This window comes from Tasmannia lanceolata, unplaced genomic scaffold, assembly GCF_043159265.1.
Source record: "Tasmannia lanceolata isolate RefF3 unplaced genomic scaffold, GAP_Taslan_0.1 ptg000054l, whole genome shotgun sequence".
NCBI lineage: Eukaryota > Viridiplantae > Streptophyta > Magnoliopsida > Canellales > Winteraceae > Tasmannia > Tasmannia lanceolata.
This window is the reverse complement of record NW_027518731.1, coordinates 3,430,264-3,446,406: the sequence shown is the minus strand read 5'-3', so window position 1 is coordinate 3,446,406 and position 16,143 is coordinate 3,430,264. Positions and strand designations below refer to the sequence as shown.

The 16,143-nt window shown below is 41.0% G+C and overlaps 1 protein-coding gene across 6 annotated transcripts in view; it reads left to right on the top strand.

Annotated features, from left to right (window-relative positions):
• The window catches only part of LOC143864733 (ferric reduction oxidase 6-like), a 34,318-nt gene extending 21,852 nt beyond the window's left edge, over positions 1–12,466 (top strand). For all 6 annotated transcript variants that reach the window (XM_077375525.1, XM_077375523.1, XM_077375521.1 and 3 more), the window contains exons 6-10: positions 8,447–8,774; positions 8,969–9,242; positions 9,453–9,708; positions 9,790–10,210; positions 12,039–12,466. In XM_077375525.1, coding sequence (XP_077231640.1) covers positions 8,447–8,774; positions 8,969–9,242; positions 9,453–9,708; positions 9,790–10,210; positions 12,039–12,208 — 1,449 coding nt within the window. In that variant the 3' untranslated portion in view covers positions 12,209–12,466. The remainder of the gene's footprint in view (positions 1–8,446; positions 8,775–8,968; positions 9,243–9,452; positions 9,709–9,789; positions 10,211–12,038) is intronic.
• The last annotated feature ends 3,677 nt before the right edge of the window (positions 12,467–16,143 follow it).

The window sequence follows — 16,143 nt, the reverse complement described above, 5'->3', positions numbered from 1 at the left end:
TAAATCGCCACCAAACACAATCCAGACATCGGATCGACGAACCGTTTGTTGCGTTGGATTTGTGGGAACATGAACAATGTTTCTATGCAATTTAATCATCGATCCGACTTCAGAATTGATGGAGGCAGTCAAAATACAAGTTTTCACAAACCCTATTTCAATCACTTTTAATGCGATTTTCTCGCGCCGGAACCGTGGCTTTGATACCACATGTTAGTGTTCAACACAACAGGAACACAAGCGACGGATCTTTGACGGTCCAACTTTGAGAAACACACAATTAACAATATGGATTGAATTGAATAGAAAAGCAACATACCGGAAGCCATGTATGTTGTTTTCTTATTATGTCGGAAAGAATTCCTCTTTGAGTTTCTCCTTGCTCCACAACCGACGGTGGTGGGGATCGGCTTCCTCTTCCTTTTGCCGTGGATTGCAAAGGATGGGCTGCGATAATGGATGTGTGCAAGTAGGGACCCATAGAGAGTTTTATAGATGTTTAAGGGAAGGGACGCAACTCCTCATCACGCTGGCTCATCCCTCAAACAACCTTTCAATACATTTACATCTCTTCTCTATATGGTTATGTCTTTTCATATAACCATAACTAACCAACAAATATGATCTCGGCCGTCGATCTTGCTAGGGCCACAACCATGGTTAGGATTATTTCCTAACATGGTAAGCATACATGATGCCTTTTTAAAGGGCCCCTTTAAAATAACTTAGAATCTTGTAGACAACTTCAAGATGACTTGAACGAGGAGCATATGATCTTAATGCTGATAATGCACCTTATGGTTTTGTTTTGTAGGATTGTCTACTAGTTTGATACCCAACTTTCTTATTTCTTGGAGTAAATCTTGCACATACTTCATTTGAGATATACAGATTTCACGTTTCAATCTTACCCAATACCACTTCAATACCCAAGAAGTATTTTAGAGGCTTGAATAATTGTTGATGAAAGGGAATCCAATATTATAAAGCCCTATATATGATGTTATTTCATACCATTGATTTTAATCAACAATCTTTCTCCTTCCCCATGGCTTCATCTAAACCCTAAGTAGATGGGGTTAGTTACTCATGGAGAAAGGGAAAAAAACAGAGATAAAAGAAAATAATACCATCTAAGAACTTGAAAAAGAAAAAGAAACAGAAATAACTCTTCTTTAATTGGAATTATAACAAGAGTACATCAAATTGGAATTGAAATAAAGAGCAAAAATAAGAAAAACTTATTCTTTTTCTCCTCCTTCAATGGTTGAATCCTCCTTCGATGCCTTGATGTCACCTTTGATTGAGCCTTGGATGGTTGGATCGAGCTTCTTGATGGAAGATGAGAGTGGATATGATTAGATGAAAAAGCAAGAGAGAAAAACAAGAGAAAAATAGAGAGAGAGAATATTTGATGAAAATTAAGGGAATATAGAAAGTTGGACGAAAATTGGGGAGGAGAAAATAAATTGGACGAAAACTAGGAGGGATTGTTGGGAGAAAAACAATTGGCGGAGGGCAAATAAAGAAAAAACGTGTAAAATAAAGAGGGGAGAGAGTTAAAAAAAATGACAAGCGGAGAGACAAAGAGGGAAGTGGGCTAGAAAACGAGCAAGGGAGAGAGAGGTTGTCAACTAAATACTAAAAACTTTTTTTTTCGCATGTGAGGTACGAGAGATTTTTATAACATGGGAGAGGAATTGCCATGATTACTTTCTATCTTTTTTAGAATCCTAGAGTTTCTAAAACAAGCTGCTTTCTAATTATTAAAGAAAGAAAGAATTATCCACGTGTAGAGAGAAAATTATGCTATGATTTTTGTTAGACGAAAGTTTAGACAGAGAAAATAGAATGAGTTAGGGTTATCTCCCCCTGACTCATATCTTTATACTAAAACATAAAGGGATGTACAAAGTCCTAAATGCCCTTAGGCAAGTTACATATTCCAACACTCCCCCTCAAGCTGGAATGTAGATATCATACATTCCTAGCTTGTTACATATATCACTCAATTTTGACTTATTTAAGGACTTTGTAAACATATCAGCTGATTGGTCCCCTGACCGAGTAAACACAGTTCAAATCTCTCTTTTCTGGATTCTTTGACGGATAAAATGACAATCCACTTCAATATGCTTGGTGCGCTCATGGAAGACTGGATTGTTGGCAATGTATATTGCAGCTTTGTTGTCACAATAAAGTTGCGAAGGAGAAGATGAAATGAAGCCAATTTCAGAAAGAAGTGAACGTAGCCAAATAAGTTCCGTGCTTGTCTGTGCCATTGCCCTGTATTCAGCCTCTGCACTGGACTTAGCTATAACATCCTGCTTCTTACTCTTCCATGAAACAAGATTGCCACCTACAAATGTACATTACCCAGTGGTGGACCGTCTATCTGCTGGGGATCCAGCCCAATCTGCATCAGAGAAGCCTTCAACTTTCATATGGCCATGTCTTTTGAACATCAATCCCTTCCCTGGAGCCCCTTTCAAATACTTGAGAATTTGTGTCACCGCAGCCCAGTGAGAAGTACGTGGAGAGCTCATATACTGACTGATAACACCAACAGCATATGAAATATCTGGCCGAGTAACCGTGAGATATATAAGTTTACCGACAAGCCTGCGATACCTGCCAGGATCCTCCAATAACTCTCTTTCTTCTGGAACGAGTTTCACATTAGGATCCATGGGTGCAGAAGCTGGTTTAACTCCAAGATTGCCTGTTTCTTTTAGCAAGTCCAAGACATACTTTCTCTGTGATAGAAACAAGCCTCTAGAAGAACGAGCAACCTCTATCGCCAAGAAATATCTGAGCTGACCCAAATCCTTAGTAGAGAATTCCTTTTGCAAGAAGGTTTTCAAACGTCGTATACCTTGTGAATTGCTCCCTGTGATGATTATGTCATCCACATAAACTATCAACAAAATACACCCAGCTGAAGAGTGATAACTGAAGACTGAGTGATCCACTGCGCATTGTTTCATGTCAAAGCGCATGACTGCCTCATCGAATCTCCCAAACCACGCACGCGGAGATTGTTTGAGGCCATAGAGTGACTGACACACGTAGGAGGAAGTCTCCCCCTAAGCAACAAACCCTAGTGGTTGCTCCATATACACCTCCTCAGTCAGGTCGCCATGGAGGAAGGCATTCTTCACATCCAGCTGATGAAGGGGCCAGCTATGATTAACAGCAAGAGACAGGAGCACACGGACAGAGGGAATTTTCGCAACGGGACTGAAGGTCTCAGTGTAGTCAACACCAAAAGTCTGAGTGTATCCTTTCGCGACTAACCGTGCTTTTAAGCGCTCGACAGTACCATCAGGGAGGTATTTGATGAAGAAAACCCACCGACAACCAACAGGACGGGCACCAGGGGGTAGAGAAACCAGATCCCATGTATCATTACTATGAAGAGCGCCCATTTCTAGGTTCATAGCATCACGCCAGCCAGGATGGTCAAGAGCCTCAGCCACTGACTGTGGTAAAGACATAGAAGACAAGGAGGAAACAAAGCTCTGGAAGGTACTGGTGAGCTTATCATAAGAAACAAAACTCGAAATAGGATGTGCAGTGGAACGGGATCTCGTACGAGATGCAATAGGAGAATCAGAAACAACAGAGGAAGGCGGAAGAGAAGATAACTGAGAGCAGAAGAGAGGGATCATCGGCTCAGAAGATGATTGTGCGAGAGGAGGTAGAAGAGACTTATCTGTAACTTGGCGCCGCTGATACTGCTGTATAATTTTAGGTGGAGCTGGCTTCTCCAATGTGGCAGAAGAAGTAGAAGCTGCAGAACCTGGCCGCACGGAAAGAGGAGATGACGGAAGAGAAGCAGGTAGATCTGGTAAGGGAAGCGAGACCTCGGACTCGAGAGAAGGGGTGAAAGATGCTGCGTCATGTTGGAAGAATTCCTCAGACTCAAAGAACGTAACATCGACTGAGACAAACCACCAGCGACGCAGACGAGGGTTATAGTAACGATAGCATTTCTGCGTACGGGAATACCTCAGAAAGACACAACGCTCAGACCGGGGATCGAGTTTGTCATGGCCAGGTCCAAGGTGATGAACAAAACAAACGCATCCAAATACACGAGGTGTCAGAGGAAACTGTTCCTTACTAGGAGATAAAATTTCGAAAGAAGAGGCACCCTCTAAGACAGAGGAAGGCGATTTGCTAAGAAACACGCCGTGAGAAGGGCATCACTCCAGTATGCCTTAGGAACACTCATCTGAAAAAGAAGAGTGCGACCTACTTCAAGCAAATAACGAAGTTTCCTCTCAGCAACACCATTCTGTTGAGAGGTGTACGCACATGAAGACTGATGTAAAATCCCATGTTGTGAGAGATAGGATTAAAAGCCATTAGTATCAGAAAAATATTCTCTAGCATTGTCAGTACGAAGACATTTAATATTGCAATTATATTGATTCTTAATTTCAGAATGAAATGTGCGAAAAGCAAAGAACACGTCGTATCGACTCTTCAGTAAATATAACCAGGTCATGCGTGAGAAGTCATCAATAAACACAATAAAATACCGAAAGCCAGTAGTAGACGCGACCTTTAGAGGGTCCCCATACATCAGAATGGACTAGACACTCGACTAATGATCCGGGACGGAAACGACACACGACAGTGCTTCCCGAGTTCACAAGACTCGCACTGAAAACTAGAAAAAGGTCCGGAAACCAGAGAAGTCTACTGCAGCCACTGAAGTGAAGGATGCCCCAGGCGACAATGCCACTGAAATGTATCCACAGAGCTATGTAAGACAGTAGGCGGCCGGCAGTAAAGACAATAGAGTCCATCTACCTCACGACCCGTTCCAAACGTCTTCCTAGCCGAGAGATCCTGAAATAAACAGTAAGATGGGAAAAATGAGACAGAACAGTGAAGAGATTTAGTAATTTGGCTAACTGAAAGTAAACTAAATGGTGATTTTGGTACACATAAAACAGAAGATAAGGTAAGAGCAGGATGAGGGGAGATATGACCAACACCAGTGATAGGTGTCGTGGACCCATCAGCAAGGGTGATAGACTGAGAGGGAGACGAGAAAGAGCAAAAAGAATGAAGCTGAGAAGAGTTACCAGTCAGGTGATTGGATGCGCCAGAGTCAATGATCCATGACCCTGAGCTAGATAGAAGGGTAGTGGGTGAACTACCTGGCTGAGAGAAACCTGCAGAGGGAGGACGAGAACTGAGCCGCAGACGCTGGAACTCCTCATAATCGGCACGGGATAAGGTATAGGTGGAATCAGTTGGTGAAGGAACAGAAGCAGAGGGAGCACAATCTGAAGCCGAAGCAGTAGTAGCACCCATGTGAGCCAAGCGTGCCTGACGAAGCTCGGGATGCAGGGTATAGCAATGGTCAATATAATGTCCCTCGCGCTGACAGTGAGTGCAAAAAGAACGGCCACGTCCACCACCATAACGACCACCACCACGGCCGGCACGGCCAGTACTGCCATCATAGGTCGCGAGAGCAGAACCATCAATAGGAACAGATATCATTAGATCACCAGGAGAGCACTGCTGGACGCGGGAGTAAACCTCAGTAAGGGAAGGAATAGCGCCAGAACCGATAATCTGCTGACGAAGATGTATGTACTCTGGACCCAAACTCTCAAGGTACTGCACAACACGGATCTGATCCCTCTGACGGGCAGCCTCTGTGAGATCCGTGGTAAGCGGCATGTAAACATCAAGCTGCTGACAGAGGCCAACGAATTGGCTGTAATGGGTGGCAAGAGGAAGATCACCACGGCGGAAATGCACCCACTCGGAATAGGTAGAGCAGATCCGACTAATGTTTGCCACTCCAGAGTCAAGAAGAGTAACCTGATCCCAGATCCGTTTCGCAGTAGGCAGAAGCATCAAGGGCCCAGAGAAGTGAGGAGACATACTCTGCCACAGAAGGGTACAAACAAGAGCATCCTCCTGTTCCCATTGATCAAAGGTGGGATCCGTTGTAGGAGGAGGATCACGACGAATGACGTGGGCTTTCCCACGGGCAATAAGATACTTCTCGACGGCTGCTTTCCAAGTAACGTAGTTTGCCCCATCCAACTTAACAGTAGTGATATGTGGGAATGATCCATCCACAGAGAGAGATGATGACGAAGAAGACGCTAAAGAGGGTGTCGGACGAACACCAGGAGCCACTCCTGTGGAAGGATTGTCAAGCACCTCCTCCATAACAACAAGCAAGAAAGAAACAGACAATCCAAACCAAGACGAATAACAGGAGATAACAAAATAGGTGGGTAAACTAGGATACGCAGCTAGACGCGGCTCCAAGAATGACGGGCATCGACGAAGCTTGACAAGAGGGAAGCCATGAGGCACAGAGGGGAGCCGCAAAGGACAAACTAGAATCAAGGTAGGATAAGAGTAAGAGATGAAGATCTAACACATAATAACAAGGAGAAAAGAGTGGTAGGGTTTACCAAGGGATGAAAGGAAGAGGAGGAAAAATGATGGGGGTTGAAAAAGTTGGGGTGTGAGGGTTACCAGCAGACCTACGAATTGGGGGCTGGAAAAAAAAATTCTAGTGCGAGGTGAAACACAGCCCTGGAAACTTATTTCCAGGAAAGTGATTTGGGGGGGGGGGGGGGGTCAGAAAATATTTTCCTCCCCAAGTCGGTCCTACATTAGAGGAGAGAGAGAGTTGCACTAACTCTCTTTGATAGAAAGAAGCTATTGGGTTACTATATTTGGATAAGATCAAAATAGAAAACCCTATACAAAAGAGCTGCACGTGCCTTGCCTTCCTAAAATAAGAGAGACAAGTCGGTTTGCTGATTTTTTTATTGGTGGGACCCATTACTTGGCCGAACAACAATTCCCATTGATTTTTTAAACTTTTGTGGACCCCATCAATTTGGAGGAATTCCCAACACTTTCTATTGTATGAGAGAGAAAAAAATTAGGCATCATGGGATTATCTAACCGTCCAAATAATGGGTAAGGGGGAGAGAGAAAGAGACGAATTAGGAGAGAAAATAGGGGAGATGAATTACGGGATGACAGAGAGAGAGAGAAAAAATCGGGTAAGGGGAGAGAGAGAGTGAAACGAATTAGGGGAGGAGAGCTAAGTCGATGGGTTTTTCCCTTTTTTCTCTTTCATGCTTTGTAAAAAGACCAAGTTATCTTCATCTTTTGAATGAATTGCAACCATGCCACATATTTTCACAAATGTCTAGTCTACCCCTCATTTGTAATGCACACAAACAATTGATAATTCCCTTCTCTCCTCTTGATCTCCAAGGAATGGCCCAAGCCATCCATTTGACGGTCCACTTGTAAATTAATTGCACCACTAAACCATTCCAATGAGATGATCCAAACCGTTAAATTGATGGATCCCAATGTGAATTTCGGTTTTACCAATGGTTGAACCTCTTGCATCATTTTTTGCGGGCTGATCCTAACCATTCAATTAATGGTCAACAAATGTGAATTAATTGCCCTTTGCAATCCACTGCCATAAGATGATTTTAACCGCACATTTAATGGGCCTTGGGATAAATTGCTTGTACCCCTCGAATCATTTTCCAAAGCTTATCCGAACCAACCAATTGGTGGGCGATAAGATGATCTTATCCCTCAAAGTGATGGAAAACAAGCAAAATAACTTAGTAGTACCACTCTAAATATGAAATATGCATGTTTTTCCTACCTACAATTCACACATAAATGTGCTCATCAAGGCTCAAGGTCTTTGATGACAAATACTCTTCCAAGAAGTTCTTTCACTTTGATAATTTCGGCATCATGATCTGTAATGACAATGTCATCTACATACACCACAAGAATGGTCATGCTGCCACCCATCAATTTTAACACCGTGATCAGCATCAGCACATATAGCCTTTTTAATCCTACACACCTTCCCTTTCTCCCCTTTGGTGGCTGAAAACCAAGTGGGAGGTCTGTGTAAACTTCTTATTGGAGGTCCCCATGAAAAAATACGCTCTTAAAATATTGGTATGGGAAAAAAGGAGAGAAGGATACTGCCCAAACCATCAAATTGAGGTACGATCATGATGCTTTTATTTCTTTGAGATGTAATGTATACTGATCGTATTACAGCAACCTTCTAAATTAAGATATAATCATGATGTTTTTATTTCTTTGAGAAGAAAGGCATACTGCTCTTATTACGAAAACCTTCTTCTAAGAGTTGCTTGCATGTGGTTTAAAATATCAGAGTTATTTTTTGGTACCTCATTTAGCTGCTTTCTATAAAATGTGATTTCCTAAAGAAATATATCTTTGCCCAATATATTTTCCTTGACTCTCTGTCTTATTGCCAGCAAACGTTTAGCCCAAGTTGCTTCTAATGTTTAGGTAGTTTATTATAGACTTCATGAAGGGCCACTATTTACCACCATGTTTTGCGTTTTTTAATTATTAATTCGGTTTGCACATGCAGATGTTAGAATGGAGAAATATAGGTATTGCCAATCTTGCCGGAGTAATTAGCCTTGCAGCTGGTATACTAATGTGGGTGACATCACTTCGTCCAGTGAGGATACAGTATTTCGAGCTTTTCTTCTACACTCATCAACTATATGTAGTTTTCATCCTCTTCTTAGCTATGCATGTTGGAGACTTCATTTTCAGCATCGCTGCGGGAGGGATATTTCTTTTCCTACTTGACCGCTTTTTGAGATTTTGCCAATCACGAACTACCATCAACATAATCGCTGCAACGACCTTTCCATGTGGATCAGTAGAATTGGTTTTCTCAAAGCCTAAAAGTACTACTTATCAATTGTTTCCCATACTTCCATGCAAAAATATTTCATTTGTAAACAAAAGAAAATATTTATTACAGTGGAACACCCTTTCTCATTCTAGCATTTGATTCCTTCTCCTCGTAGCTCTGAGATGATTTCTTGTGTTGGCGATTTAAGTAGTTATATGTGTTCTAATTACTGTTCCAATGTCACAGATCTGCGATACAATGCTCTTAGTTTTATTTTCCTTCAAGTTCGTGAGTTATCTTGGCTGCAATGGCATCCCTTTAGTGTTTCCTCCAGTCCTTTGGATGGAAGGCGCCATCTTTCAGTTCTTATAAAGGTTCTCGGGGAATGGACTAGGAAGCTACAGGATAACTTAATAAACATTCCAGAGCAGCCTTCCAAAGGATTAACATCTCAACCTTATTCTACTATAACAGCTTCCGTTGAGGGGCCCTATGGGCATGAGTCAGCATACCACTTGATGTATGTACTGTTTTGGTACTATATTTCTGGAGCTAGTATATGGTGGCAGCATGTTGCTAGAAAGGCTTTGGGTTTCAACTTGGCATATTATTAACAAGTCTACAGTACATATTGCTGCACTTTATAAATTTTCTTTTTCATTATAAATTGCCTTTCATTGCATCGCTGTTGATAGATAAACTGATTTGGCCAGCCTTTCTGATCTTTTAGGTATGAAAACCTTATTTTGGTAGCTGGAGGCATTGGAATTTCGCCTTTTTTTGCTATCTTGAGTGACATCTTACATCGTGTTCAGGAGAGAAAACCCTGTCTCCCGAAAAATGTATTAATTGTTTGGGCTGTGAAAAGATCTAAGGAACTTTCTCTTCTTTCAGTAGTTGATGCAGAATCCATCTGTCCATCATTTTCTGATAAATTGCATCTAGAGATCCAAACTTACGTCACTCAAGAATCAGAGCCTCTATTGGTAGGTGTGGCTTTATCATTAGTAATTCTTTTGATTTAAGACACCAGTAATCGGAATTCAATAATTCTGTTCTATTTGCAGGAAGATGGTAACCATTACAAGAGCATGAACTGCTCGTCTTTTCCCATGACCAATGGGAGTAGCATGTCTAGTTTGGTTGGTACAGGGAATAATATATGGTCTGGATCTTACATTATCATATCTTCATTTGGCTTTGTCATCTTGTTCGGTTTGTTGAGAGCATTTTACATAAGACCTTTTGGTATATCTTCTTGGTGGTTCCAAGGACTTCTGTTCATCATATGCATGACCGTTAGTGTTATCATATTTGGAGGTCTTGTGGTTTTCTTATGGCATCTCTGGGAAGAGAAAGTCTCAAAACATGAAATATCTATGGATGAGAATGAGAGGAGTGGCTCACCACAGCGAAAAAGTGATGCATGTCAGACAAATCTTGCTTGCTTAAGAACCACACAATATGGATGCAGGCCAAACTTTCAAGGTAATGATCCAGCTTACATTATTTTTCTAACCGAAGAAATCAAAATCCTGCATATTAACAGTTTTTACAAATCATTGAAATAAGTCCTCACATTTTGCATCTGGGTAGTCTCCCTTTTCCCTTCTAGGTGCTTTTGTTAGTTGGAGCTTCTATTCTTTTTTATTGGGCTATGGTATCCATTGTAGAATTAAAAATTTCCATGCATGTATCTTATTGGGGGCAAAGTGGCTTACTTTGAGTACTCCATTGCTTGCACAACCTCATCAAAGTTGGATAATCTGACATACTAAGCAAGAATTGAGAAACAATACATCTATAAATACATCTATCAAAGTTGGATAATCTGACATTCCATGATCTAAGAAACAATACATCTATAAATAAAATATCATAGAACTTAACCAGCTTTAACTTAGACTTAGACGATGGAATTAATAATAATTTTAAAAGATCATTTGTAAGTCTCATATAGTTATAATTGTAAATATAAGACACTAACAAGCAAAAAACTTGATAGTTGATTCGAACAAGAGTCATTTGTTTGGGACAAGGCAATTATTTGACCAACAGAAGTATCCGTGAAGTTTCTGGGTATCTTGTCATATCGAACGTGGTACATTGAGCATCTAGAAATATTTGAGTATCATGGCTTTGGAGAGAGATCTTTTCTATCATTTTATGAGCCCCTAGGTTTATCTGGGGCACCCAAGAGGCTCGTGGTTGAGGAAGTCTCTTCCAACATATTCACACTTCAAATTTAGAGAGCTTGTTATCCCGTGAAAAGGACTAATGAGTCTCTTCAACTGTAAGCTTGCAAACCTAGAAGTTTACTTACACATCATCTCCTCTTACTCATTTAGGATAAAACCAAATACTAACCTCGAATGTTTTACTCATATGACAAGTGATGGGGATTGTAGAAGCTACTTGAACAGGATTGATGGAGGTTTTAACATAGGAAGAAGGGATGGACTTGGATGACGGAGTTGGCCGGTGAGTCAACTGGGCAGACATCTCCTTTGATCGTTTCTTCCAAGATTTTCACCACGAAATAGATGCAACTTCGATCATGAAAAACAAAACTTGGATCTTTTCGCTCTTATACCTCTTTGATGCTGGACAGGGAAGAGAGAGAAGAAGAAGAGGAGAAGAGAAGAAGAAGAAAAGAAGAAGAGAGGAAGAAAGGGGAAGAAGGAAGGAGGGGAAGGTGAAGAATGAAGAAGGGAAAGGGAAGAGGAGAAATAAGAGAGGAAAATTGTAATCAACAAGCTCCTAGAATCCTTCCTCTTATAGACTTTATTTATACCATGGAGAATGATGTGTGCCAGTGTCAAACATAGACAGAAGGCGCCAGACATGGGACCTTGAAAAACCTAGGATGTTATGATAGCATTCAAAGGGATGTTATATACATGCTAGTTTGCAATGTCATGAGATATAGAAAATTGATTATTTGAAAATATTAAAAATGCATCACTAGTAATACCACAATAACAATAAACAAGCAAAATGTGTCCATGGCTTTCTTCTAATGGCTGTTGACATGTGTCATGGAATTTCTTTAAAAATGGAATGCCCCTGCTACATTTGTGCTGATGGTTTTCAAAGTGCGATGGTTGAACTTAAGAAACCTGAAAACATGCATTTTACGATAATCAAATAGAAATTCAGTTTATGTGATAAATATCTAGAGGCCAGACTTTTGTACTTTTCTTTCAATATCTAAGCTATTCATACCCAAAAGTTTTAGTCATTCATGGTGTGAATCCTTTTCAGTTTATTGTTATCAGACCACAAGTTGATGGATTCTTCTTCTACTTCATTTCAGAAATTTTTGACTCCATTGCAAAGCGTTGGGGGCACGTTGATGTGGGTGTCATTGTATGTGGCCCTCCAAGCCTTCAATCTAGTGTAGCTAAAGAGTGCAGGTCACAGAGCCTAAAGTGCAGACTCAATCAACCAATCTTCCATTTCAATAGCCACAGCTTTGATCTGTAGCCTCAAATATAATGAAGAACTAACATGAAACTTCAAATTCGAGAGGGATCATGCCTTTCACATGGAAGAATCGTGGGAAGATTCTTCTAATGTGCTTGCATATAATCTATATATTATATATAAAAAGGTTTTGTTATGGGGATCCAATGTATGGTATTTGCATATATCTGTATGTACATGCTACATAAAATGGGATTGCTATGTTTCTCGTTTGTAGCGATGAGGAATGTATAAAAAAACAGTTCTCATGTGTAGACACCCCATTTTGACCTGACCTAATTTCTCAAAATCAAATAAAATTCCGAAATCCAGGTCCCGAAACTGAAGTTGAAGTCTTCCAGAATCAACTTTCAGGTTCCTGAACCCTTGGATCCCAAAAACAATTCCTTGATGTCCTAAAACTGAGCTCTAATTGCGAAAGAACCTGAAAAATCCGAAAATGCCCATTTGGAGACCAGTTGTCAAAATATTTTGAAACCCGAGTGATCCCCGAGCCCCATTGATATCCTCTGTTCAATTGCCATTGCCCTGACCTTCTCTTTCATTTTTTTAGAAATTAGAAAGACCTACAAAAATACACCTGAGCTTTTTGGTATTGGCACTCCTATATTTCATCCCCCGAGCTCCAATGTATACCGGCAAGGTCCTATTTTGATATTTTCACTAACCCAGTTTGTCTTGGGATTTAAAGAATTATTAAATGTTTTTCACATTTTTTCCCGAGTGCTTTGCAAGTGAGAAAAGACAAGCAGGGAGAGTGTAATTATCAAAATATCGATGTGCCAATATCAGCCCCATTGTGTCCGCTAGTTAGCAAACAAAAAAAGACAGATGGGCGGGGTGCAATTATCAACATATAATTGTGCTGATGTCTGAGAGGGGGCTGTATCATCCAAGTGGGAGATGCTCCATCAGGTAGAAAAGGAGACAAATATGTCACTCACTTCTTATTCTTTACTCAGCCCCCCTAAATGGGCTGTCCAAAGAAGGAGAAGGGGTGTTAAATATTCCTTCCTCTTCTATTCACCCAGACTACCTGTTTCATGAAAGAATGAGGGTTAAATGCCATACAAATGGGCTGTGATGGGAGGAAAAGGGGTTGGCAAAATGTGCCCCCTTCTTTATAAAGATCCAGCCGATTAAGGCACGAGGGGGGTCTTCTTCATTTTACTTCTCCCAAACAGGGAGCTGATTTTGCAGCCACAAAGGGGGAAAGCTACAGAGCAGAGAGGGGGAAAGAAGGGGGTTGGGTTCTTCAACTTCATCTTCTCGAATCCTTTAGCTCTGGATCCATCATCTTGGCCCTCCATCTCCACCTCGCCACCACCAGCCACCATAACCCCATCTTCTTCCTCGTCTCTTCCTCCACTAGCCACCGTGGCCATTTTATTCCCATTCTATCTCCACCCTAATCCTACTCCTACACCCCTTGAAACCCATCTCTTCACCATGACCTCTTCCAACAGTACCTTTAACTCTCAAGATCTCAAACCCATTTCAAAATCCCTCTCTAAATTTATTTTAGATCTTGGAAACCCATTTCAAAACCTCCGTCCATCCACCACCATCTTAAAGCTTAGATTCACCCATTTTCTCAGCCGAAACCCTCTTTTCCATCATTGACGCCATCGCCACAACTTCCGGCAACTTTTCCCTATCACCTTTACATCCGGACCACCTCCATCTCACTTTTCAAAATCCATAGCAATGTCTTCCCACTTCCATTTCGGAATGGGAAGAGGTTGTAATTGCCCCCCTGGTCGCATATGTTCAGCCTTCACCTGCTGACACACTAAGCATTGGGCAACAAACTGGGCAATTTCTCTTTTCATATTATTCCACCAAAACGACTCCTTTAAATCCCGATACATCTTGGTACCTCCTGATGTATTGAATATCCAGAACTATGCGCCTCCCATAATATCTTTCTTTAGCTCAAAGTCATTCGGCACACATATTCTACTTCCATACCTTAAGGAACCATCTTTGTTAATTTTAAATTCTGGTTGTGAGCCTGCCTCTACCTCTACTCTGATCTTCTGCAACTGAGGATCCATCATGGGCTATTTTAATCTTTTCAATTAATGTTAGCTGAACTCCAAGTGTAGCCAAAAGTGTCCCTCGCTCATGCAAACATACCTCCATTTCCAACCTCCTTAGGTCTTCCAGAAGATGTTGTTGAGTGGTGATCAAGGTCGCCAAATTGCTTGAGGATTTTCTGCTTAGAGCGTCTGCTACGACATTAGCCTTCCCTGGATGGTAGTTAATGGTTACCTCATAATCTTTGAGCAACTCCAACCATCTCCTTTGTCTCATATTCAGCTCCTTCTGCGTGAAGATGTACTTCAAACTTTTATGATCAATGAATATCTCGCACTGTACCCCATGTAAATAGTGTCTCCATATCTTGAGGGCGAAAACCACAGCTGTTACGCCCCAGACCGAGTTTCCAATCTAGGCACATAACAACACCACATATTCATCAAACCATGAATATGTAAGGCACTTTCGCTGGAACCATGCAATAAACAGAGCCACTAAAGCAAAACTAATTTATTAATTAATCATCAGAGTAATAAATGCGGAAACTAAATCTTGTCCAACGGACTACATCAATAAACCAAATTAAATGTCTAAATGTTCATTGTAACTAAAACTACTATCTGAATAACTAAAAATAATAAATCTCCTAATTTGTCGCCCTTGCTCAGTCCCAAGCCCACGAAATCATGCATCCTATTGTCCATCACCTGTAAAATAGAATACGTGGAATGAGCTAATGCTCAGTGAAATAAACATGTCTACATTTAATAACATAATACCAATTAAATAAAACAAAATAACTGGCAATATATGTAAAACTGTAACTGGCATACCAATCTAGATTGAAAATTGTATAACTAGCATAAACATGCATAACTGTACCTGTAAACGTAATTGTAACTGGCATAGCAATCTAGCTAGCAAATTGTATAACTAGCATAAACATGCATAACTGTACCTGTAAACGTAACTGTAACTTTAATTGTAACAGTAGCTTCGCCTGATCCATAGTGTAGTGAGACTAGTACATCTAGACTACGTAGCCAACGGAACCTGCCTACTAGCTCGTAGGAAGCCAAATCCCAACGATCTCGTCCAGGATTTCACCCTCGTAATACCTCGATAGGTGATACTGCGGCTTGATCCGTGACCATTACTTCGACGGCCTAGAAACAGTCTCATACACTAATAATCATGCAAAACACTTGTCTCAACGGACATTAACCGTTGCATCCTCACTTGGACAACACCCTGTCTTGATGCAAGGACTGCGACTATCAAGTCAGACTGGCACATACGTGCGTACTGTAGATCCGAACTAGGAGTCAATACCATACCACGACTATCAAGTCTAACAGGCATCCAAGTGCCTATGGTAGATCCGCACCAGGATTCAATACCATACCATGACTATTGACTCTCGTGTACTCCAACACAGTCAATAACAATCATAAACATGCATAACTTTGCATAAGAAATCATATTCATTATATAGAATAACTGTGGTAAAACAAGTCTACTCACCTGTGGTACTTGTCTGATTTGTCTCCCACGAAGTAACTCCTTCGATTACTATGTAATATCTCCTACAATCCATATTAACCCTTAATCAATACTTTGGATTAATATCTAAGTACCCTGGGGCAGATCTATGCCCACCAAAATCATTGGAAAACCTCCAAATTCAATTTACAATTTTCAGATCATTGGCAGTTGACTGGGCTCCACTAGTCGATTAACCATCGACTACTGTTTCAAACATAAAATACAGTATTGACGCTCCAGTCGACTGGCCCGACTAGTCGATTGCCCCTCTACTACTATTTCTTGGCCAAAACACAGTTTTGGCGTATCAGTCAACTGCCACTAGAAAAACTGGTTTTTTCCTTCGA